Source organism: Nycticebus coucang, chromosome 10, assembly GCF_027406575.1.
Source record: "Nycticebus coucang isolate mNycCou1 chromosome 10, mNycCou1.pri, whole genome shotgun sequence".
Classification (NCBI taxonomy): Eukaryota; Metazoa; Chordata; class Mammalia; order Primates; family Lorisidae; genus Nycticebus; species Nycticebus coucang.
In genome coordinates, this window is record NC_069789.1 from 93,438,784 (window position 1) to 93,465,605 (window position 26,822).

At 35.0% G+C, this 26,822-nt stretch overlaps 1 protein-coding gene across 8 annotated transcripts in view; it reads right to left on the reverse strand.

Annotated features, from left to right (window-relative positions):
• The window catches only part of DCAF6 (DDB1 and CUL4 associated factor 6), a 132,916-nt gene that overhangs the window by 105,024 nt on the left and 1,070 nt on the right, over nucleotides 1–26,822 (reverse strand). For 7 of the 8 annotated variants that reach the window (XM_053605973.1, XM_053605980.1, XM_053605978.1 and 4 more), the window contains exons 2-3: nucleotides 15,426–15,487; nucleotides 1,797–1,889 (exon numbers count right to left, since the gene is read on the reverse strand). In XM_053605973.1, the coding sequence (XP_053461948.1) occupies nucleotides 1,797–1,889; nucleotides 15,426–15,487 (155 nt within the window). The remainder of the gene's footprint in view (nucleotides 1–1,796; nucleotides 1,890–15,425; nucleotides 15,488–26,822) is intronic. The other variant, XM_053605975.1, reaches the window with a different exon arrangement.

The window sequence follows — 26,822 nt, forward strand, 5'->3', positions numbered from 1 at the left end:
CCAAGGAATGGCCGGGCATTGTGGCGGGCGCCTGTGGTCCCAGCTGCTCGGGAGGCTGAGGCAGGAGAGTCGCTTAAGCCCAGGAGTTGGAGGTTGCTGTGAGCTGTGTGAGGCCACGGCACTCTACCGAGGGCCATGGAGTGAGACTCTGTCTCTACAAAAAAAAAAAAAGAAGGCCCTCTCAGCACTGAGAGGGCTCTTCCCTTAGCTGGTTTATCTAAGTCCTAGGGTTAGTGGCAGCTAACCTATCACTTCTGTGTTTTACAGTCCTCTTTACTATTGGTAGCCAAGCCCTTATTATTATAATCTCCTGCTATAGGTAAGAATTCTTTACATTAAACTTTCCCTGCTAAAATTATTGCATGGTTTTTCTAACTGAACCCTAACTAACACAACCCGCAGCGTTCAGTTGCAAGTGAAGATACATTTTGAAATTACACTAGAAGAAGAGACATTAAAAGACATGCAATATAGGAAATTTAACACAATCACTATAGAAAAATTATCATTTGAGTTGGGAAACAGCTAGAAAACATTCCTATTCTTTTTCTTTTTTTTTGAGACAGTCTCAAGCTTGGATACATGTGCCATGGCATCATCATAGTTCACAGCAACCTCCCCTCACTGTTGGGCTCAAGCAATCCTCTTGCCTCAGTTTTTCTATTTTTAGTAGAGATGGGATCTCACTTTTGCTCAGTCTGGTCTCAAATTCATAAGCTCAAGCTATCTACCCGCCTCAACCTCCCAGAATGCTAGGATTACAGGCGTGAACCACTGCATCCAGCAGAAACATTCCTATTCTTAAATGAAACTTTAAAAAATCCTTTGAATGAAGCTCCAGATCTTACAAGTGTTAAAATCACTATTTAGTCATATTTCTAAATCAGAAGGTTTCGCTCTGTAACTAGCAGATCAAATGTAAAAAACATCCCACATTTTCTTTTTATTATAATCATTCAGCTGTTCATAGCTTTATCATTCTGGAGCTAAAGTTCCCTGTAACCATTCTTATAAACTGTACATTCTACAGCTATAATAAATACTTATTTGAAGCAGTAATTATAATAAAGTTACCTGAGAGAAAATTATTTAGCTATTAGATACTTCTTGACCTTCTGATAAGGAGTTATATTAGCTTATTATAATTTTTTCTTCATTAAAAATCATTTTTTAATTTTCTCTGTAACTCAAAAAATAGTCGCATGGTAGTCACTTGTCTAAATTTTCTAAGACTAAATTTCAAATTCTTAGGAAAATAAAAGTTAAACAATGACTATGCTTGGCAGCTTTGTCCACACTATTCTTAGCATTAGAACAAATAACTTTTTAGAATACTGAATATTCAACCTTAGAATATTAAGGTTATACACAGGAGCAATTCTAATAACTTTTTAGAATATTGAATATTCAACCTTAGAATATTAAGGTTATACACAAGAGAAATTTCCTCAGTTAACTCCTATTTTATATATGGCACTTTAGTTAACTCACATTATATATATGGCACATTGTCTTTTTTCCCCCTAAACAATGTTATTGAGATAATATCACTTGTAGCTATTAATATGATTACCCACTTAAATAAAAGGAGTATATTTAAATTTTCTGGAATTTAAGGCTGAATGAATCCTCAAGGAAACTAAGGGACCTACATATATGTATTAACTTACAAATTATACAACTGACAAAATAATGGACAAGTTTTATTCCTTATTTCATTCCTTATTTGTAATTTTTTTCTAACTTCTTCATGTTTTTCTCTCATTAAATTACATATATATTTTTAAACACTTTACCTTTCTGCTGTAAGGATTACTAATTACTAACTTGGTGTCATCTGAGCCAGATAAAATATATTCTCCAGTGTCATTCCAACATATTGTATTAACCTAAAAAGAAAGCATAAAAGAAATATAAGCAAACTGGACATAAAAGAAGTATGCCATCTTTGAGCTACCTGATGATACAAAATTCATAGCACAGATGAAGTTATATGTATTATCTACATTAAAAAGAATTTAAAAGTTTACATATTGAAAAAATAGATTACTAGTTTCCAGTTTCACACGTAAGAAGCTAAGAAGTTATCATGCCATCCTAACAAAAAAGAAGCTGAACAGACTACAAAATTAATAATTCCTCTTATGTTACTCAGAGGTGAAGACACACGACAAACTGCTATCCCCAAGACAGAGAGACCAATAGGTAAATACAACTCTTGGCTTATCAGAGCAGAGACTCACTAGAGCAAACATCTATAAAAAGACAGAATCAAGGTAAAAAAAACCTACACTACAATTGATGAACGGCTACAGGTTTGGAAGTGACAAGTCCAACTGTTAAAAGTTCCAGGGGAAATCCAGTCATGGGGAGGTGGGTGGGACATTCTATTTGAGTTTTATCTTTGAGTTGAAAGCATAGTAAGTATATATATATATGTGTATATATATATATATATATACACACACATGTGTATATATGTGTGTGTGTGTGTATATATATATATATATATGTATATATATTTTTTTTTTTTTAACTCTAGGGGCTCAACTAGGTTCTCATAATCAATTTCAGAGAAAATCTCCTCTGCATCCAAGCAAGGGGAGGGAAAAAGAAACCATTTTCAAATACACCAGAGTACTCTATTCCTTTTTTTTTTTCTTTTTTGAGACAGAATCTCACTATGTTGCCCAGCTCACAGCAACCTCTAACTCCTGGGCTTATGCAATTCTCTTGCCTCAGCCTCCCAAGTAGCTGGGACTACAGGCGCCCGCCACAACACCTGGCTATTTTTTGTTGTTGTTGCCATTGTTGTTTGGCAGGCCCAAGCCAGGTTCAAACCCGGCTGCCTCAGTGTATGTGGCTAGCGCCCTAACTGCTGAGCTATGGGTGCCAAGCCTTGTTGTTTGGTTTGAGACAAAGTTTCACTATGTTGCCCTCATTAAAGCGCTGTGGCATCACAGCTCACAGTAACCTCCAACTCTTGGGCTTATTCAATTCTCTTGCCTCAGCCTCCCAAGTAGCTGGGACTACAGGCCCCCGCCACAATGTCCGGCTATTTTTTTGTTGTAGTTGTCATTGTTGTTTAGCAGGCCTGGGCTGGGTTCGAACCCACCAGCTCCTGGTGTATGTGACCAGCACCCTAACCACTGAGCTACGGGCGCCAAGCCAGAGTACTCTATTCAGCCCTCAGGAGAAACTATTTAACCACAGCTTAACCCAGCGAGGGTTCTATCAGAACCTAAACCAGTGATTTTCACCCAGTGTGCTGCAGCACACTGCTGTCACTGCTGTGCCATGAGAAGATACTAGGTGTGCTGCAAAAATTTTTAAAGATCATTAATTAAATTATTTTTAAAAGAAGTTCAAAGCATAGTAAGTATATGCATATATATATGTATTATTTATACTCTTATTTTGATCAACATAATTTAAGTGTGCTATAGAAATTTAACTAAAGGTTCAAGTGTGCCATGAAAAAAAAAAGGTTGAAAAAACTGGCCTAAACTGATTTGGGGAAGAGAAATACCCAACTCTAGCCAGCCCTAGCCTTCTACATGGGGAAAACTGAGAAGCAAAGAGAACAAAGACCCAAAAAAGTTAATCAGAATACCCAAGGACTGTGCGACAACTACAAAAGATGTAACTTAAGTATAATGGAAACACCAGAAGGAGAAGAGAAAAAAGAAGAAATATATGAAGTAATAATGGGTGATAATTTCCCTTAAATGAATGTCAGATACCGAACCACAGCTCTAGGAAGATAAGAGAACACCAACCAGAATAAATACAAAAGGAACTACAGCTAGGCATGTCATTTTCATAAACTAAAGAAAATCAAAGGTAAAGAAAAAATACTGAAAGAAGCCAAAGGAAAAATCAAAGAGGAGCAAAGAATTACATCCAACTTCTACTCAGAAATCATAAAGCAAGAGAAAGTAAAGCAAAATATTTAAAACATTAAGAGAAAAAAACTACCAACCTAAAATTCCATACCCTTCAAAATGGAAGGAGACATAAAGATTTTCTCAGATAAACAAACACTGAAGGGATCTGCTACCCCGTAGACCAACCTTGCAAAAAATGTTGAAGTTCTTTAGAGAAAAGGAAAATAGGTCAGGAAGTTGGATCTATATAAGGAACTATCAAAGGAGGAATTGAGTGAAGATAAAAACTTCTACTTAATCTTAATTTATCTAACTGATTATAATTGTCCTAAATAATAGCAACAACATATTTGATTATGTGTTCTTATGTATATGTATGTTTACAAGTAAGTGAAAAGAATGATAACAATAATACAATGTACCAGAAGGAGTTAAGATTATTTTCTACTCAAATATCATACATCTTTTCACTTACTTGTAAGTGAAAAGAATGATAGCAATAATACAATGTACCAGAAGGAGTTAAGATTATTTTCTACTCATATATCTGTGAGGTTCTATAGCAGCGGTTCTCAACCTGTGGGTCATGACCCCTTTGGGGGTTGAACGACTCTTTCACAGGGTCGTCTAAATACATCCTGCATATCAGATATTTACATTATGATTCATAACAGTAGCAAAATTATAGTTATGAAGTAGCAACAAAAATAATTTTATGGTTGAGGGTCATGACAACATGAGGATCTGTATTAAAGGGTGTGGCATTAGGAAGGTTGAGAACCACTGTGCTATAGCATTGTTTGAAAACAATGTTTGTTTTAAAATAAACTTGGATTAGTTGTACTTCACATAGGCCAACTCTAAGGCAACCATTAAAAAAGTTTAAAAAGGGAGCATAACTAAAAAGTACTAAGGAAGGAGAGAAAATAAAGTCATATAAAATGCTCAATTAGAACCACAAAAAGGCAGAGAGTGAAAGACAACAATAGGAATAAAGAGGAAGGGTAATAAATAGAAAACAGTAACAAATACAGTATATATTAATCCAACTATATCAATAAGCATTTGCATGTCAATGGTCTAAATGCACAAATTGCAGGACAAAGATTGTTAGATTCAAAACAAGACTCAAATATATATTGCTTACAAGAAATCCACTTTATAAAGACATATATATAGTTTCAAAGTAAATGGATGAAGGAAAAATATACAATCAAAGGAAAGAATATTAATTTCAAACAGACTAGACTTCACAGAAAGAAAAGTTATCAGGGAAGAATTAGAGCATTTCATAATAAGAAGCTCAGTTGCCCAAGAAGACCTAATAATCTCTACCATGTATTGGTTAGTAAAAGAACATCAAAGTATGTGAGACAAACACTCAAAGAACTGCAAGGAAAAACAGAGAATCCACTATCATACTTGGAAGACTTCAAAATCCCTCCACCAAAACAGATCCAGCAAAGAGAAAATCAGTAAGGATGCAGTTGAACTCAACACAAATCACTTATCTGTATAAAATTGACATTTACAGACAACTTCATTCAACATAGTCTCCTCAAGCTCACATGGAAGATTCATCAAGGAAGATCACATTCCAGCCCTCAAAATGCATCTTAACAAATTGAAGAGAATCAAATTTATACAGTGTCTGCTCTAAGACAACAAGAAAATTAAAAGTATAAATCAGTCACAGAGAGATAATTGGAAAATCCCAAAATACATGAAGGTTAACAACACATTTCAAAATAACACATGGCTTGAAGAAGAAATCTCAAGAGAAATTTAAAAATATTTTCAACTACTACATGGAAATCAAAGCACAACTAATTAAAATTTGTGAGGTATAGCCAAAAGCAGAGAAAATTTTGCAGCAAACAAAAAGATTTAAAATCAATAATCTAAGTTGCCACCTTACAAAATTAGCAATTCAATCCAAAGTAAGCAGAACAAAATAAGAAATATTATAGCATATTAATCAATGTATTTAACTGATACTAAATATTAATTTATATACTTTAAGTAAAAAGATGGTTCATTGAAAAAAATCAATAAAATTAATAAGCCTTTATCTGAGCTAACTAAAATAAAGAGAGAGGATACAAATTACTAATACCAGAAATAAATAAGGAGACATTTTTACACATCTCAGAAACATCAAAAGGAAAATAAAGGAATACCATGAAAACTCCATGCCCACATATTCAATAACCTAATTAATGGACCGATTTCTTTAAAGACACAATCTGGCAAAATTCACACAAGAAGAAATAGATAATCCCAATTGGACTATACCTTTCAAAACAGGAACTACCAAGGCCAGATGGGTTTACTGGTAAATTCCACCAACCACTTAAGGAAGAAAGCATTCTAATTCTCTATAATCTCTTTCAGAAGTAGAAGGAATACTTCCCAACTCATTCCATGAAGTCAGCATTACCCAAACACCAAAACCAGACAAAGACATTACAAGAACATAAAACTATATAAACCAACAGCTTTCATGAACATAGATGTGAAAATCCTCAACAAAGTATTAACAAATTGAATCTAACCGTGTATAAAAAAAATTATTTATCACCACAAGCAGGACTTACCCCCAGTAGGGAAGGCTAGTTCAACACACAGAAATCAGTTAATGTAATCCATCAGATTAATAACGTAAAGAAGAAAAGTTATACATTCATATACACAGATACAGAAAAAGCATTTAACAAAATCCAATAGCCATTAATGATATAAAAAAAAACAACCCTCAGTAAACTCTAAATACAGCAAACTTCTTCAACTTAATAATAAATTTCTACATAAAACCTACATCTAACATCATACTTAATGGTGAAAAACTGTAGGTTAAGTATCCCTTACCTGAAATGCTTAGGATCAGAATGTTACTATTTCAGATTTTTTTTTTGGATTTAGAAATATTGGCATACTTAATGGTTGAGCCCCAACAATTAAATCACTGAAGCACACATACTACACAAGTGTGAGTCAAAATGCATATACCTTGAATAGCCATTTTTATTTTTTTAAGAACTGGAACTGTAATTAGACATTTCCCACAAAGAGAATTCTAAATCTAGATGGCTTCACCTGTAAATTCTGCCAAAAATTTAAAAAGCAGTAACAATTCTGAGCAAAGTCATTCAGAAAATCAAAGAGGTCAAAATATTTTCCAATTGATTGATAGAATAAAACAACAGACCAATACCCTTAATGAATATAGGTATGCAAAAATTCTAAAACAAAATTTTAGCAAACTCAATGATAAACTGTATATAAAAAAGATAATACATCATAACCAAAAGGGGTTCACTTCTGGAAGGCAAGGTTAGTTTAAGACTCAAAAAATTAATCAATATGATTCACAATATCAACAGACTGAAAAAGAAAACAATTCCTGAAAATACCTCTCAGCAACTAGAAAGAGGAAAGAACATCCTCAATCAGTGTAACCTGGTTTATTGTACCCTCAAAATGAATCCCCAACAATAAATAAATTAAAAAAAAGGAAAGGAACATCTTCAAATTGATAATGAGCACCCATGAAAAAACTATAACTAATACCATACTTCATAGTGAAAGACTGAATGCTTTCTAAGATCAGAATAAGACAAGGATGTCTGTCCTCACTACTTCTGTTAAACATTGTAACAGTGGGTGGCGCCTGTGGCTCAAGGAGTAGGGTGCCAGTCCCATATGCCGGAGGTGGTGGGTTCAAACCCAGCCACGGCCAAAAACCACAAAAAAAAAAAAAAAAAAAAAAAAAAACATTGTAACAGAATGCTAGCCAGTGAAATAAGGCAAGAAAAAGAAAAAAAAAAGGAGTCTAAAGTAGAAAAGAAGTAAAATTATCTTCATTTTCAGATGATTTGATTGTTTATATAGAATATCCTTTGGAATCTTAAAAAAAGTTAGAACTAATAGGTGGTTAGGCAATTTCCAGCATACACATAAATATGCAGGGAATTTACACCACTAGATACCTATTAAAGTGTCTGAAATTAAAAAACTTACCACACCAAATGTTGGTGAGGACACAGACCAACTGGAATTGTCATATGCTAATGGTGAAAATATTAAATGGTACGACTTTGGAAAACAATTTGTTTTTTAAACAGTTATGCACATACCTACTATCGTATCATCCATTCATTCTACTTACCAGTATTTTTCAAAAAAGTATAAAGTGGCAGGTACAGTGGCTCATGACTGTAATCCTAGCACTCTGAAAGGCTGAGGTGGATTACTTGAGCTCACAATTTCTAGATTAGCCTGAACAAGAGCAAGACCCCAGCTCTACTAAAAACAGAAAAACTATCCTGGTATTGTGGCGCAGCTGGGACAAGAAGATTGCTTAACCCTCTTGAATTTGAGGTTACTGTGGGCTATGACGCCATGACACTCAAACTCAGGGTGAGTAAGAGAGACTCTATCTCAAAAAAAAAAAAAGAATAAAAGCATTATGTCCATACAAAGAGTATACCCAAATGTTCACGGAACCTTTTTGTAACAGTCCCCCAATGGACAACATAATATCCATTAGCAGATGAATGAATAAGCAAATTATGGTATGTATATACAATGAATGCTACACGGCAATAAAAAGTACCAAACTATTGATACATCCATCCTGGATGAATCTCAAAATTGTTATTCTAAGTAAACCTTAAAGTAAAAGAAACCAAAACAAATCAAAAAAAAAAAAGGTACACACTGGATGATTCAACTTGTATAAAATTCTAGAAAGGCAAACTAATTTATAGTTACAGATAGAGATCAGTGGTTGACTGCGGTTGAAAGTGGTGGTAAGGAATGAAAGGGCAAGTAAGGAAATTTTGAGGGTGTATGTGATACATTCATTATCTTGAATGTGGTGATGACTTCATGGAGATTTTATATACATGTGTACGTTAAATCTATCAAATTGTACACTTTAAATATGTACAATTGATTCTATTTCAATAAAGCTCTTAAAAATATTTATACAAATTTAAATACAAACTTAAGAGGTAATTCCCAAAGGTAATTAAAGTTATTATGCAATAACAAAATGTTATTAGATTAGATGGCATCACTCTTACCAGGTACACTGGCTGCTAGAAGACATTTGTGTAAATGTAAGGTCTTCAAAAATACTAAGTAAAAATAAGGTCTGACCTAGAATTCCATGCCCACACAAATCATGAATCAAGTAAATTGTGAAATCAGAGTAAAATGTTTAAACTTATAAGAAATATTTACTTTCTACTCACTCTTAATTATGAGAATACTCAGTAAAATCTGAAAGAGAATTAAAAAAATTCTTTTTCGATGTAGAAACCACAGCTTGTAAAAAACTTGAGAATATCACAAATATAACTATGCATTATGACTGAGAATCCATTTGAAATTAAAAATAGAAAATTTTCCCATGGGTAGGGTAAAAGATTTGATCTTGCATCCTCCTAAAAGGATATTAAATCTAACATGTAACACATTCTTTGCCTGTTCAATGAACAATTCATGTGCCATACATGTGCTAGGCACTCCTCTTCATACTAGATAAAAGAGACAAATTTGCTTTTTTTTTCTGTTGGTGTTGTTGTGACCTGGTTTTACTTTGCATTGGATCATAACCATTTTCTTGAGGCATTATAACTTGTCTGTAAGCTGTACTTTAATTTAGCCGCATATGTAATGTGTGAGTGCCATCCAAATTACTTAAAACAATGGTGTGATTATAATTCCAATGCATAAATCTTTCTTTTACTTGAAAAAAATTTAGTGTTGCATTTTTTTTTTTTTTAAGTTGTAGCAAAGTTATATATAGTCTGGAGAGTCATATAGCTGGGCAAGGTTTGTTACAAAACTCAGCTGCCCCCAGTGAAAGAGATAAATTTCTGAAGATATTTTCTTGGTTTAGCATTCCAGGGCAGAGGGGGCAAGTGTATAGATTGTGTACAAATAAATAAATGTGTTTGTATAATTATAATGCCAGATAGTAACCACTATGAGAAAACTAGTATAAAAAGAAAGATAGTTGTCACGGCTCATGCTTATAATCCTAGCACTCTGGGAAGTTGAAGCAGGAGGATTACTTGAGCTTAGGAGTTCGAGACCAGTCTGAGCAAGAGCAAGGTCCCATCTCTACTAAAAAATAGAAAAATTAGCTGGGTGCCATGGTGGGTGCTGGTATTCCCAGCTACTTGAGAAGCTGAGGCAGGAGGATCACTTGAACCCATGAGTTTGAGGTTGCTATGAGCTAGGCCAGCTCCGTACTCTAACCTGTAGTAACAAGAAACTCTGTCTCAAAAAATAAAAAATAAAAAAAGAGAAAGATACTGAAAGAAATAGCTTGCTATTTATTAGTGTATTCAGACAAAGCTTCTCTGTTAGGTAACAACTGAAAAGAGAACTAAATGAAATGAAGACATAAGCTTTACAGATACATAGGGAAGAAAAATCTAGGTACAAGACATGAACTATTAATACTGTAAATAAGGCAGAAGTGTACTTGGTATACTTAGGAAAAGCAAAAAGATGAGTGTGACTGAAACAAATACAGGGTGACCATAAAGTTTGTGTGCAATTTTAAATTAAAACAGCATGCAATTTAAAATTACACACAAACTGTATGGCCACCCTGCATATATGTGGGAGAATGTAACAGGTAGGAAACTAGAGAAAAGGTAGCAAGGCCAAATAATGTAGCACCTTGTAAGCAATGAAAAGAACTTTAGATTTAGTATATGTTGGAAACCTATTGGAAAGTTTTGAGCAGTTGAGTGTCATAAACAGATACATCACATAATTTTTTCATGTATTTCCCCCTTCCCTATTTTGCAAGTTTTTTTTTTTCTAGTTGATGAAATATTTTATTCAAACTGATGATATGGTTATTCCTTTTTTTTTTTTATTGTTGGGGATTCATTGAGGGTACAAGAAACCAGGTTTGCAAGGTTGTTTTTTTTAAAAAACTAACTACATATGAATACAAAAATTATTAACACTGTTCACTAAATTTCAACTTTTAGAATACCTACTACAGAAGACATTTATGACTACAGAATAAAGAATAAATATAATCAACACTGGCAATATAAAAGCAAATACAGCTGATGGAGGGGTGAAACAGACATAGGAAGGTAGAAGGAAGAGTGGAAGCATTTAATATCTCTTATCTTACACAGTGAGGAGATACCTATGAATGATAGAAATAAAGGATACCTATACATTGTTATTTAAAATAAAAATGACCACCGAGGAGACTGAGAATAGTAACAATGATTCTGAGTCTGAGAAGAATAAATCTTTTAAACTGAAAGTTGTAAATCAGTTAAATCCTCATCTATCATATCAATAGACAACGTCCAAAGTTGACAATTCAAGAAAAGCAGTAAAAGAATAGCATCTATAAAGCAGTGCCTGTGGCTCAGTGAGTAGTGCGCCAGCCCCATATATCGAGGGTTGTGGGGCCAAACCCAGCCCTGGCCAAACTGCAACAAAAAAATAGCCAGGCATTGTGGCAGGCGCCTGTAGTTCCAGCTACTCGGGAGGCTGTCGCAAGAGAATCACCTAAACCCAGGAGTTGGAGGTTGCTGTGAGCTGTGACACCACAGCACTGTACCAAGAGTGATAAAGTGAGACTCTTGTCTCTAAAAAAAAAAAAAAGGAATAGCATATATAGAGATATGAAAGACATTACCAGATTTGAAATAAAAATGACTAAAAGAGGTTCCTTTGGAGAATGTAAAGCAGATCAGGTCTATTATTTTGAAATAATCCAGCATAAATTACGTGCATATATTATTTTGACCACTCCCCTCAAAAAAAGTTTTAGGTTTTAAAATAAATAATATATACTAAACTGTGTTCACAACGTAATTATAATTCTGTAAAAATATGGACAAGAGAAAGAGAATAGTTTGGGGGTAGGGCTACAGTCGCTTTTTTTCCCCTTTGCATTAGTTTTGAATGTTTCACATCATAACCTTTTTCCAAATGATCTTTCTAGTTTCCTTTTTTCAATTAGCAAGTATAGCAGTGTTTTCCAAACTATGTGATCCATTGATCCCCTGGATCAAAATCATCTGAAGTGTTTGCTAGAACACAGATTTCCTTAGTCTCAACTACAAAGATTTTTGTTTGTTTCTTTGTTTTGATAGATTGGTTTCTTCAAAATAACACTTTAAAAGTAGAGAGTTCTAACTCAGCACCCATAGCACAGTGGTTACGACGCCAGCCACATGCACCAAGGGTGGCGGGTTCGAACCCAGACTGAGCCAGCTAAACAATGACAACCTCAACAAAAAATAGCCAGGCATTGCAGCGGGTGCCTGTAGTCCCAGCTACTTGGGAGGCTGAGGCAAGAGGATCACTTAACTCCAGGAGTTTGAGGTTGCTGTGAGCTGTCAAGCCACAGCACTCTACCGAGGGTGACAAAGTCTTGAAGCTCTTGTCTCAAAAAAAAAAGAGGGGGGTTCAGATCACTTTCTATAATGAAAAATAGGGTATCTCAATGTAATAGAGATAATAATTTTATGAATGCAAATAAATACACTTTGATTTTCAGTAATCACCACAGTCCTTACTTGTCCACTGACTCTCAGGAATGACAACAACTGGCCCAGCAAACTCAGGCCACAGGACTTTTTTCATAAAATGTTTCTCAACCATTCTTACTTTGTCAACTATACTTTAAGTCTTATAATCCTAGGGAGGAAAAAAGAGGAAGCAATGTAAAAGAAGTTAATTTGACCTGGTTTGTATGTATAATCTAACACTGGTATGTTGAGTGGATTATAGGAAAACACAAGTAGAATAAAGGAGATCAAATAAGAGGGTATTATAGTAGTCCAAGCAAGAGAAGAGGACAGCTTAAATTAAGTGGTAGCAGACAGAAAGAAGGAGATAGATTCCAGATATATTATAAAGGTAGAATTTAATTTACTTCTGGACAGAATGATGTAGCAGTTTAGGAAAAAGAGTAAAAGCTTTTTCAGCTTAAAAAGCTGAAAGAATGGTGATGCTGTTTGGCCACTCAAATCCTAAGATAAATCTTGGCATCCCTAACAGGACAACAAACTTTATGTGACATGATATGAAGCACATAGTATAACCTGTTTTCCTGCCAAGAAAAGTGAATCAGAGTCTAATAAACCTCTAGCATAACTTCCATTTACAGAAAATGCAAAGGATACGGAAATAAGTTAAATAATCCACAAGAAAACAAACTAGTAAATCTAGAATGTGGAACATTCTATAGAAAAACTGACCAGGTTTCTATAATAAATGGATGGCAGGTACAAAAAAGTAGAACACTGCTCTAAACAAGTAGAGATTTAAGAAGCATGGCAATCAAGATATGGGCTTGTCCTGGATCTTCTTTTGAACAAGTAACTATAAAATGACATTTTTAAACGATGAGGGAAATTAGATTACAAACTAACTATATAACACATGATACTGAAAAAGTACTGTCCATCTTATTCAAGTCACAACATCAAGAAACAAAAACAAAAAAAAAAATAGTGTTGGCTCAGTTACCGGTACCTCAGTGGTTAGGATGCCAGCCATATACACTGGGGCTGGCTGGTTCGAACCTGGCCCCGGCAGGCTAAACAATGACAACTACAACAAAAAAATAGCCAGATGTTGTGGTGGACACCTGTAATCCCAGCTACTTGGGAGGCTGAGGCAAGAGAACTGCTTAAGCCCAAGAGCTTGAGGCTGCTGTGAGCTGTGACAGCACAGCACTCTACCAAGGGCGACACAGTGAGACACTGTCTCAAAAAAAAAAAAAGTGTCAATCTTGTTAAGCTATATAATACCATTATGGTCATATAAGAAAATGTCCATTGCTTTTAGGCACATGTATGGGGTGAAATATCTGGGATATGCTTTAAAATATTTCAGCAACTGGAAAAAAAAAGAAATAAAAATGAACAGAAAATGTGATGAAATCTTATTAACTGCTAAACCCAGCTGATGAGTGTATGAAAAATATGCTTGAAATGTTTTTAACTAAAAGGAGCTTTGTTTTGAATCTGCCAAATTTGGGGTACTTATTAGATGTGCAACTGGAAGTGTTAAGTAGAAAGTTGGACCTATAAATCTAGTGCTCTGAGAAAGGTGGAAGTTTTTCAGCCATGGAACTGGATAAGGTCTCTTAAGAGTTGGAGAGAAAAGAAAGTAGGAGGTTCCAGGACAGAGTCTTTGCACACCCAACATTTGAAGGTGAAGAAGTGGAGGAGTCAGTTGAGAAGATAAAGAACATGCGGCGAATGAGTGGGTCAGGAAGAAAACAGAGTTAAGAATGGTGCTAGAAAAAATTTATTTCAAAAAAAGATGGATGGGAGAGGGGGCTTACACCTATAATCCCAGCACTTTGGCAGGCTGAGGTGGGTGGATTAGTTGAAGCCAGCAATTTAAGACCAGCCTGGCAACATAGCAAAACCTGTCTCTTTATAAATATGGAGGAAAAAAAATTAACTGGGTACTGTGCCATGCGCCTGTAGTCTCAGCTACTCAAAAGGCTGAGGCAGGAGAGGCTGCAGGGAGCTATGACTACACTACTGCACTCTAGCCTGGGCAACAGAGCCAGCCTCTGTCTCTCTAGAAAAAGAAATTAATAACAGCAACAAAAAATCCCTGATGTCTAAAGTTTCTAAGAAGTGAGAAATGACCACTAATTTAGAGATATGAGGTCAAAAAGATCAAAAGTGACCATCACGAAAGCAGTTACAGAAGAGTTAATGAGATGGAATTTTTTTTGGGGGGGGGGGGACAAGAATTTTGCTTTGTCCTTGGCTGGAGTGCAGTAGCATTATGATAGCTTACTGCAGTCTCAAACTCTTGGGCTCAAGATTACCCAAGTAATCTTCTACATTGGTCTTGAGTGAAAAAAGCTGGTACTACTGAGGTGCACAACACCATGCCTGGCTAATTTTTGTATTTTTTGTAGAGATGAGGGTCTCACTTTTGCTCAAGCTAGTCTTGGACTTCTGACATCAAGCAATCCTCCCTCTTTGGCTTCCCAGAGTGCTAGGATTACAAGCTTGAGCCACCTTGCTGGGCCAGAAACCTTTTGATAATACAAAACACATCTACACTTTAAAAAATTTTATACACACTCTACAAAGTTCAATATATACTTTTATGGGTTTTATTTATCTATTTCCAAGTTTTCCTTTTTTTTTTTTTTTTCTTTTTTTGGGGGGATGCTATCCTCCTGCCTCAGCCTCCCAAGTAGCTGGGACTATAGGTGCGCTGCCACCACATCCAGTTAGTTTTTCTATTTTTTCATAAAGAATGGAGTCTCACTATGTTGCTTAGGCTGGTATCAAATTCCAGGCCTAAAGCAATCCTCCTAACTTGGCCTCCTGATGTGCTAAAATTACAGGCATGAGCCATCATACCAGGTCCACTTTTATGTTATTCTTCCATTGTATTATGGTTAGTCACAATCCCTTCTGGGAAGATTAGGGCATTTCATCAAACATTTAAACAGTATTAAAGCCCTTCAGAGTTAAATAACTATTAACTATTACTTACACAGCCATCATGCACATTTAGGGTTGCTTCAAGTTTTAATCTTTGGATAAATTCTCTTCTTCCTGTTTAAAAAGAAATAAAAACACTAAATAAATCAAACAACTTGAAGTTGAGAAAAGTATGATATTGAAAAGCCTAGGATCCGGCATAATAAGGTAAATTCAGGCTCTAATTTCAGCTCTACCATTTATAATCTTAGTGGTACTAGGCAAACTAACCTCCTGTTAAGCCTTAGCTTCCTTATTGAATACTTACCTTTTGTGATAATAATAAAGGCAAAATGATTCAAGAACAGAAAGGGCTTACTTAGCACAGTATGTAGACCACAGTAAATGCTCAAACCTTTCTTCATTCATTCAACAATATTTATTGAGCACTCTTTTGCAGGTAATGTTCTAGAAAGTAGGAATACAGTGGTAAAATAAAAAGATTTCTGCAGTCTCATGTGAAGACAAAGATAATAAACAATATGTCAGTTAGTGAAAGTATTAAGGTACTTATTTTTAAATATATCTCAATTTTAGAACTGTCAAAATAATTTAATTTTACAATGATGAAATTTGGCAGCAAAACTAAAATCAGCCTAAATGCCTATTAATAACAGAATAGTTAAAATACTCCAAAAATAGAATAAATTCTTCTTTGAAAAATAAAATTATGTCCCTTTAAAGAATGAATGACCTTTACCAAAGACAGATTAAAAAGCATGTTTGTTGAGAAGCTGTAATGAAAGGAAGCTGAATTTATGACAAAAAGCAATGATTAAGTATCAGGCTGATGGAGTCTCTTAATTACATCTGCCCATATTATTTGTTTACTGTCACAAAGGACAGATTACTGTGCTTTCTTGCCATTCAATACAAAGATCAAGACCCTCTTCAAGGCAATTTTTTTCTTTCTCTTTGTTTTTTAACTGGTAAGATGGCTACGTAAAGGATGAACAAACGTATAGATCATAAAAATAACTGTGGATAATTATGGAGGGCTGGGGAGGAGGCAGATATTCCATGGTTCCTAAACTTATTGGAATAAAATATACCTAGAGAAATTCAGCAAAGTATTCTTATGAACGAGTTTGTACTTTATATAATTAACTTTTCAAATCTGATTTTCAGTCATAAAAAGATACTAACCATAGCAAACACGTATTTTCTGATTTTCTTTTGGCCAAAGGCAAACTTGGTAATCCCCACTGAGTTATATAGTCTTCAAATTAACAATATGACAACCATTAGAACGCAATAAAATGCTAAGTACCGGAAATGATTTTTTTCCAAATTTTTAACACCTGGCTTAAAAACATAGCAATAGCTATTTCAATGTGGAGAAAATGGATATAAGAGAATAGAAAACAAAGTTGTTCTAGCAAGAACTCTTTCACATATGAAATTTATACACATAAACATGCATTGAGACATGATATAAATAGTTCCTGAATGGTATTTTTGTATGTGACTTTGGAGATAAAACTGATTATATTGTCCAGCCATCTTATAAAGAAGCAGTTCTCAACCTCTGGGTTGCAACCCCTTTGGGAGGGGGTCGCCTAAATACATCCTGCATATCACATATTTACATTGCAATTTATAACAGTAGCAAAATTACAGTTATGAAGTAGCAATGAAAATAATTTTATGGTTGGGGGTCACCACATGAGGAACTGTATTAAAGGGTGGCCGCATTAGGAAGGTTGAGAACCACTGTTATAAAGTGTGCTCCTAGAGCAAACTAGCAAAAAAAATCCACTAATCTTTTAGTAATTAAGTACAGTATCAAAAAACAGAAGCCATAAGCTTCATAAAGAACTGAGTCCCCTCAAAATAAAAACATACTCACATTTGAATGCTATTAAATACTATGAAGGTGTGGTCTATCTGCAAGATAACTAATTAGCCTGCCGCCATTGCTAGGATGCTGGCAAAAAACACAAGACTCCTATGTCAGAGGCAAAAAAATTACTTCCTCTCATCTCCCAAGCCCCATGGGGCTTGGATGTCTGCTATCCATGAGAAGAGTATGAATCACAGCTAAGAAATCCTGGAATGAGAGAACCCAAATCTTGTATCAAGCAAACCTGCCTGACCTTTAGAGACATTATCTCTTTTACACCAGACAATAAACAAACTTGCCCTCTGCCCCAGAGGGAGATGATATCTTCCAAGGCTGTTCACTGTAAAAACATCATTGGAAAGACAGTCAAGAATAAAGCCAGTGCTTCTGCACACAGTATGTGCAGAAGAGGAGAATCTTTTCCGAACAATCATATGCTTGTTATGGATAAATGTGCTGTTACATCTTTCTGCACCCCAAGCTGCCTATTATAATTCTGCCTCTACTTTGACATACTATAGTAGTAGACTATAAGCTCCATAAGAAAAGGAATAGTCTTTTATTCCTTTGTTCACCCAAGTATTCCAAGTGCCTAGAACACGGCCTAGCATAAGTAATAATTTAATGTACACTCGCTGAATCAGTGAAGACATGATTGGGATCATAATACCCATTCTCTTCTGTAATCTGTATTAATCACTCAATATTACATGGAAAACATCTTTCAATGAAAATAAATACACAGCTCATTTTTAATGGTTGTATAACTTACTGAATACCTTGGTAATTTATTTATTCATATAACTATCTCCTTTACTAGACACTATGAGATTCTTTGGGTAAGAAATGTTGAAACAATGTTTAAATATCTAACTTGAAATACACTAAACTTTTGCTGGGCAAAACTTACTCTCTCAGAGCTTTATTTCCAAGGAGAGATGAGACACAGAACTACTTTGTCTTTGGTAGAGTACAGGACAAAAGAAGTTACTAACACTGGAGTATGTAAAAAGATTCTAAAGGAACAAGTTTAAATAAATGCTTAAAGACCAATTATGAGCTAGAGGGAGTTTAAGTTTCTCTGGGAACCCTGGACACTGAGTGCAGTTTGTCTGCACTCAGTCATAAGCAATTTTCCAGGAGCTTCCACCAAGTACTCACAAGAAACAGGAAAAAAGGGCAGGAGACTTGAGAGAGCCCCAGTCTGGTAGGACAGGGGGAATGAAACTCCACTCACTTTCTGGTCCGTTCTCTCATGAGGAAACAAACAGCCTTAAGCTAAGGAGTGAAACCCTAGCAAACAAAGAATCAGCAAAGAGAGGCAGAAACCGATCACGCCTGTTTCAGGCAAGGCAAACTGCCCCTGATAGAGAGGCATAAAATGCCTACCTTAAGGAAGAAGCAGGAAACCCCTTCCCAAAATAATCTTTAAGTCCAGTCACTACCTATCAAAATCCCCGCAAAGTATTTGAAGACATGGACTACTTTATAGTAAAATTCATATGAAAAAGCACAAAACCTGGAATAGCTGAAACAATTTTGAAAAAGAATAATAAGGTGGGAGAAAACACTCTACCCCGATGTGACTTTACAGCTACAGCAAGCAAGACACTATGATAGCCACAGTGGGATGAACACACACATCAACTGAACAGAATAGAGAACCCAGAACTAGATCCACACAAATATTTCCAGCTGATTTTTAACAAAGGTGTAAAAGCAATTCAGTGAAGGAAATTTATAGCTTTTTCAATAAATGGTGCTGGCATAACTGGACATCCACAGGTGTAAAAATGAACTTCAACCTAAACTTCATATCTCATCCAAAAATAAACTCAAAATGAATCCTAGACTTAAATGCAGAACTATGAAGTTTTAGGAAAAAATCAGGAGATAATTTTTAGGAACTAATGTTCTTAGGCATAATAACGAAAGCATAACCTTAAAAACTGATAAATTGGACCACACCAAAATTAAAAACTTTTGCTGTACAAAAAAAACTGTGGAGAAATTGAAAGATAAACTACAGACTGAGTGGAAATATTTGTAAACCATGTATCTAACAAGGAACTAGTACCTAAAATACATAAAGAATTCTGGAAACTCAACATTTGGAAAAGATTAAATAATCCTAATGGAAGACGAATAAGAGCTCTTCCTCTACGCGGCCCGTGAAAACAGTTCCTATTCACTTGACACTATAGAAACAGTGTGTACCATTCCGACATTACAATGGTGGTGGTGGTAGGTGTGCCCAGGCCAAACAGTGGGGCTGGACACTGGGCTGGTGGCCCAAAAAGAATGCTGAATTTTTGCTGCATATGGTTAAAAATGCAGAGAGTAATGCTAAACTTAAGGGTTTAGATGTAGATTCTCTGGTCACTGAGCATATCCAAGTGAACAAAGCATCCAGGATGCATCACGGAACTTACAGAGCTCATGGTCGAGTTAACCCATACGTGAGCTCCCCCTGCCACATCGAGATGATCCTTACTGAAAGGAACAAACTGTTCCCAAACCAGGTAGTACAGAAGAAAAAGATATCCCAGAAGAAATTGAAGAAACAAAAACTTATGGCACGGGAATAGATGCAACAAAAAGTAAATGCAAATAACAGCAAAAGGGGAAAAAAAAAAGAAAATGAACAAGAGACATTTCATTAAAATTATATAGATAGCAGGCAAACAAGCGTTCAACAACATCAGCCATTAAGCAAATGCAAATTAAAACCACAATAAGATATCACTACATAGCTATCAGAATGGCTAAAATCAAGTTGATAATGTCAAATGCTGAAGAAGATACCAAGAAACTGGATTACCCTTCCTGACAGGAACATAAAATGGTGCTGGAAAAACAGCATGACAGGTTCTTTAAAAATTAAATAATGTTCTTATCATACATCCCAGTAACTGCATTGTTAGGCATTTATCCCAGACAAATGAAAACTTATATGTTCACACAAAAACCTATATAAAATGTTAATGACAACTTTATTCTTAATAGCCAAAAACTGGGAACAACCCAAATATCCAACAGGTGAAGAGTTAAACAATTATATATCCATACTACTATTCAATAATAAAAAGGGAAAAACTATTTACACATACAACAACTTGGATGGATCTCAAGAAAATTATGATAAGTGAAAAAAGCCAATCTCAAAAGTCTACACACTGTCATTTATAAGCTCATACACATATAACACTCTTGAAGTTACAAATTTTTTTTTTTTTTTTTTTGTAGAGACAGAGTCTCACTTTATGGCCCTCGGCAGAGTGCCGTGGCCTCACACAGCTCACAGCAACCTCCAACTCCTGGGCTTAAGCGATTCTCCTGCCTCAGCCTCCCGAGTAGCTGGGACTACAGGCGCCCGCCACAACGCCCGGCTATTTTTTGGTTGCAGTTTGGCCGGGGCCGGGTTTGAACCCGCCACCCTCGGTATATGGGGCCGGCGCCCTACCGACTGAGCCACAGGCGCCGCCCTTGAAGTTACAAATTTATAGAGATGGAGAACAGACTCATGGTTTCCAGGGGTGTGTGATGGGGATGGAAAGATATAGCTGTGGCTTTAAAAAGTTATCACAAAAGATTCTTATGATAGAACTGTTCTGTATTTTAACCACATTAATCTATTAAAATTAATTAACTAATTAAAACCAATATTAACCTATTAAACTTAATCTGTTAAACTGTATGGAATACACACACGCAAATGCACACACAAATGAGTATAGGTAACACTGGTGAAATCTGTGTAAGGTTCATGGATTGCATCCATGTCAATTTCCTAGTTTGGGGTATTGTGCTACAGTTACATAAGATGTTATCACTGGGAGGAAGTGGTCAAAGGATAATATGGGATCTCTTTGAATTATTTCTTACAACTGTTTGTGAATTATCTCAAAATAAAAAGATCTTAAAAGTATTAATAAAAACCCTATTCACAAAGAAAACTCCAAGCCCAGATGGTGTATCCATGATGAAATCTATCAAACATTTAAGAAAAAACTAATTTCAATTCTACATAAACTCTTCAGAGAAAAGAACACGTCTTAACTCATTTATGAGGCTAGCATTCCCAATACTAAAACCAGGTTAAAAATACAGAGGGTGCCCAAAAAATGTATACATCTTTTAAGAAATGAAAAAACTACACTAAAATATAATACTCAAGTCATGTTTGACATCTGAAATTATGAGAGATACAAGATAAGAAAGGTTATCAGTAGTTATGAGATACAAGATAACAAACATTATCAGTAGATACTGAGTATTAAAGTTTTAATGGTTTTTCCTTTCTAAAAGGTGCAAACTTTTTTTTTTTTGGCATCCTCTGTATTACAAGAAAACTATAGATTAATGGGCGGCGCCTGTGGCTCAGTGGATAGGGCGCTGGCCCTATATACCAAGGGTGGTAGATTCAAGCCCAGCCCCGGCCAAACTGCAACAACAACAACAACAACAACAACAAAAAATAGCCAGGCATATTGTGGCGGGCGCCTGTAGTCTCAGTTACTCGGGAGGCTGAGACAAGGGAATCGCCTGAGCCTAGCAGTTGGAGGTTGCTGTGAGCTGTGTGACACCATGGCACTCTACCGAGGGTGAAAAAATGAGACTCTGTCTCTACCAAAAAAAAACTATAGATTAATGTTCTTTATAGACATAAGCACAAAATTCTTATCAAAATTGAAGCCATCAACATATAAAAGGATCACTTACCACAAACGAGTCAACTCAAGAATTGAATGTTGGCTCAACATTCAAAAATCAGTATGTTAATATAACCATGTTAACAGAACTAGTAAAAGAAAAATCATAAAATCATCCCAATTAATGTAGAATAAACCTTGACAAAAACTCAACAGCTAATTATGATAAACACTACCAGTACTCTAGGAATACTGAAAGGGAACCTCCTCAATCTGATAAAGGGCATCTACAAAAAACCTACAGCCAATAACATACGTAATAGTGAAAACACAATGCTTTCCATCTAAAATTAAGTATAAGGTGAGGATGCCCACTCTTGCTACTTCTATTCAAGATTCTGCTGAAGTCCCGCCTGATGAAGAGAAGAGGGGAGATGGGGAGGTCAGTTGGGAGGAAGGAAAGCATACAGGCAGAAATTACAGGACCTATTGAGTAGGTTTAATGAGGCTGCAGAATGTAAGGCCAATAAAAATAAAAATTATATTGCATTCTGTAATTATCAGTATACTCTATTTTATGTTTATTATGATTGACAGTAATTTTTCACTCCTAAAATGATACATTTTTCAATTTATATTGAAATTTTAAGACAAGAGAAACAAAATACAAATACTCCATTATTTCTTCCAGTGGCTAAAAAATGGAGGCAAAAGTTAGAACTTAATGACTTTCAAATACTTAAGAATTTGAACAACTTGGCAACATATTATGAACAACCTCCGAATTTAGAACACAGATGTATTCAGGATACACTAAAAGAGTAATTTATCCCTTTTTTCAAAAAACACCAAACCACATAAAGAATAATCTGAATGAAAAAGTACACCCTTACTCTAAAATTAAAAGGACACTGACTTCCTAAACCCTTTACAAAAAGACCAGATTTCAATCTCCTCTAAAAGAATTTCACTGGCTGCCTAATCATAATTTAACCATTTTTACTAAATGTTTTACACGTTATAGTAAAAAAGCTCTGTTGAAAAGTTTCTTAAAATTATTTTGTCAGTTACTAATTTAGAAGAGTTAGAAAGTGTAAGTTAAAGTTATAGGTAAGTTTGTCCAAAAGGACAAAAATATGAGTAGAAATAGGAAATGTGGAGGATCTCCCTCCCACCCCACCCCCGGGCAATTGATGCAGCATCAAAAAATACACTACTGGGACCTGATCAAACTAAAAAGCTTCTGCACAGCCAAGAATACAGTAAGTAAAGCAAGCAGACAGCCCTCAGAATGGGAGAAGATATTTGCAGGATATGTCTCCGACAAAGGTTTAATAACCAGAATCCACAGAGAACTCAAACATATTAGCAAGAAAAGAACAAGTGATCCCAGTGCAGGGTGGGCTTGGGACTTTAAGAGAAACTTCTCTGAAGAAGACAGGGGCACAGCCTACAGACACATGAAAAAATGCTCATCATCCTTAATCATCAGAGAAATGCAAAACAAAACTACTTTGAGATATAATCTAACTCCAGTAAGATTAGCCCATATCACAAAATCCCAAAACCAGAGATGTTGGCGTGGATGTGGAGAAAAAAGAACATGTCTACACAGCTGGTGGGAATGCCCACTTTCCTTTTGGAAAGATGTTTGAAGAATACTTAAGAGATCCAGAAATAGAACTGCCATTTGATCCTATAATTCCTCTACTAGGCATATATCCAGAAGACCAAAAATCATATGATAACAAAGATATTTGCATCAGAATGTTTATTGCAGCCCAATTCATAATTGTTAAGTCATGGAAAAAGCCCAAGTGCCCATCAACTCACGAATGGATTAATAAATTGTGGTATATGTACACCATGGAATATTATGCAGCCTTAAAGAAAGATGGAGACTTTACCTCTTTCATGTTTACATGGATGGAGCTGTAACATATTCTTCTTAGCAAGGTACCTCAAGAATGGAAGAAAAAGTACCCAACGTACTCAGCCCTAACATGAAACTAATTTATAGCTCTCATACAAAAGCTATAACCCAATCTCAGCACAAGAATATGGGGAAAGGGGAAAGGTATAGGGATGGGGAGGGGAGAAAGGAAGATGAGTGGAGGGAGGGTAATTAGTGGGTCCACACCTATGGTGCATCTTAGAAGGGTACAGGTGAAACTTACTAAATGTAGAATATAAAAGTCTGAACACAATAACTAAGAAAATGCCATGAAGGCCATGTTAACCAGTTCGATGAAAATATTTCAAACTGTATATAAAACCAGCATTGTACACAGCTACATTGTACCTCATGATTGCATTATAGTACACAGCTATGATTTAATTAAAAAATAAAATAAAGAGGAAATGTACCAAAATAATAGTTTGTATTACAAGTAATGTTTACCTTTATAAAACTGTACATACATATAGAAATGAAATGTGTGGCCAATAAGTTATTATGACAATCACTGAGTTCCAAAAGCACTACTCTATTGCTAGTGCAATTTGAGAAGCTTTGGAACACTTAAACCTATAGATGTCTCTGACTCTGTGCTCTGACAATTATTAGTTTAATAAAACACACATTAGAATTTAGGTCAGGCTCATAAAGATTACAACCCTGTCCTAGTGTCTGAATCCATGCTAGTCCAAAACAACACACTCTTGGTTCAAGAGATTCCTGAATTTGGAAGCCACAAGTAAAGGCATACATCTTTTTCTCATAAATAACCTATAGGAAATTATTCATCTTCATTCTCACAACAAAAAAAGATATTTTCTTTGGCAAGACAAGAGGTAATTGATCAATTTCAGATGTTAGAGGCATTAAGTGATTCTACATTATAAGCAGCTGAAGAGATGAAGGGGGCAAAAGAATAAAATAGGCTGAATTTGGAAAAACTGGGAATTGAGACTAGGAGAAAAGAATCAGGGAACAGCTACTATGTTAAGTAAAATCAATTAAAAAGTTTGGAAAGGTATGTGCTATGGGGAAATACATAATGTAAAATATTTTACAAGAAAAATCCGTCAATTCATTCTATCCCAATTTTACTGTTTTGTAATTCATTATTAGAAATACAAATAAATATATCATAAAAATATTTAATCTCAATCCTGTAATTCATAATTTTTAAATACTGAAATCTTTCAAAAGAAGGAATTTATTTACTTTCTACGATGTTGTACATGGACTTTGACTTTCAAGGAAGGCTTTATAAGACTGTACTTTAAAAAGCCATTTTATCTCCACACCAAAAAAGTAATTATGTGAGATGTAGTTATGTTAATTCGCTTGACTATATGTATCAAGTTATCCACTTTAAATATATACTTTATTACACTATTACACTTCAATAAAACTGGGGGGAAAGTCATTTTTTTAAAAAACTTCATTAATTCAGATACTACTACTGTGGATTTTGCTGTTTCTTGAATGCAGAGATAAGATTAGCACTGAAGTGTGGAAGAGTTGGATAAAGTAAAGGTGTAAAGGTCGACCAATTAAGGGTAAAGACTAAAAAAATTCTTTACAAAATACTTTCAAATATTTAGAAAACCACTTTTAAAGGAAGCTATTCCAGTGTGCTTATTATAAATTCATATTATACTCAAAATATTTAAGAATTCCCTGTTTACACACACATATTTAAAGACCTGTAATTCACACTTTCTGCTTAAAGCCAGTGGACCTTTCAATTCCCCTATATCCAACACACAAACTCCACTTCTATTATGGAGTTAAATAAGAAAGGGGAAAGAAAGTATATGGTTCTATTTTAATTAATCATAAATTTGCTGAACTAACTGAACCAGAAGTAAACAATATATAAACTACATATAAGTGTTTATTTAAAGTGTCCATGTAATTGAAATGAGGGACCAAATTCCAAATCCATTCATGCAAAAAAGTGTTAACATTTGTTTTTTTATTAAGCTAAAGCTAAGTTATTTCCCAGCAAAAAAGAATTCTAAGACAAATGCTACACACCTTTTTAGGTTTATGGTTTTAAAAAGCACTCTCTACAGATGTTTAATTTCAAAATGATTAATCACCACTCTAGATACTTATCCTACAACAGACGCACAATGTCAAGTACAAGGATGTTAACTGGCAGTGCTATTAGTAATGGGGAATGTCCATTTAAAGAAAAGTTGAGTCGACTACGGTACTCCATCATGTTACATATGAATTATTACTACCTAATACTTTAAAAGACAGAATGGATCCGTTTTTACTGCCATGGAAAGATCTCCAAAATGTAGTGTAGAAAAAGCAAGCTGTAAGCAGTGCTTACAAAAATGACACCAAGGCTCTCATTCATATTCTCTCTCTTTCACACACACACTACCACACCCCTACAGCATTTTCATATGTACTGAGCTTATAAGAAAAAGGTCTGGAAGAGTAATTAGAAAACAGAAAACATTATTACCTCTAGGAAAAGGAGGGATCACAGGGATTTTTTTCCTTCTTTTTTATTGAGTTTTTACAAGGAGAATGTATTCATGTTATTTGAAATACTAAAAAGGAAGAATTTAGAAAATGCAGGCTAACCTCTCTTGAATAATTTACAAACCAGAACTGTTGTCTGTAACGAGATTTCATTTTCTTCGATTTACTTGATATCAAAAACAACTTCCAACAAGAAGTGACAAAATGGAAAAAAGAAAATTTTCATTCCATGTTATCTGCCTTACCTCCGAATAGAAAGAAAAAGTAATGAAGAGTGCACAGGAAGAAACAGAAAATACCGTTTCTGAGTACGTCCACTTTTAAGAAACAACTTTTTAGTGGACGCAGGCATGACCCAGAAGCCTCACAAAACAATGTTACCCCAAACCAAACCCAAGATAAAAAGAAACAAAGTGGAATACTGTTCCCTCAAGTACTGAAGGTTGTTTTTAGAAAGCTTAA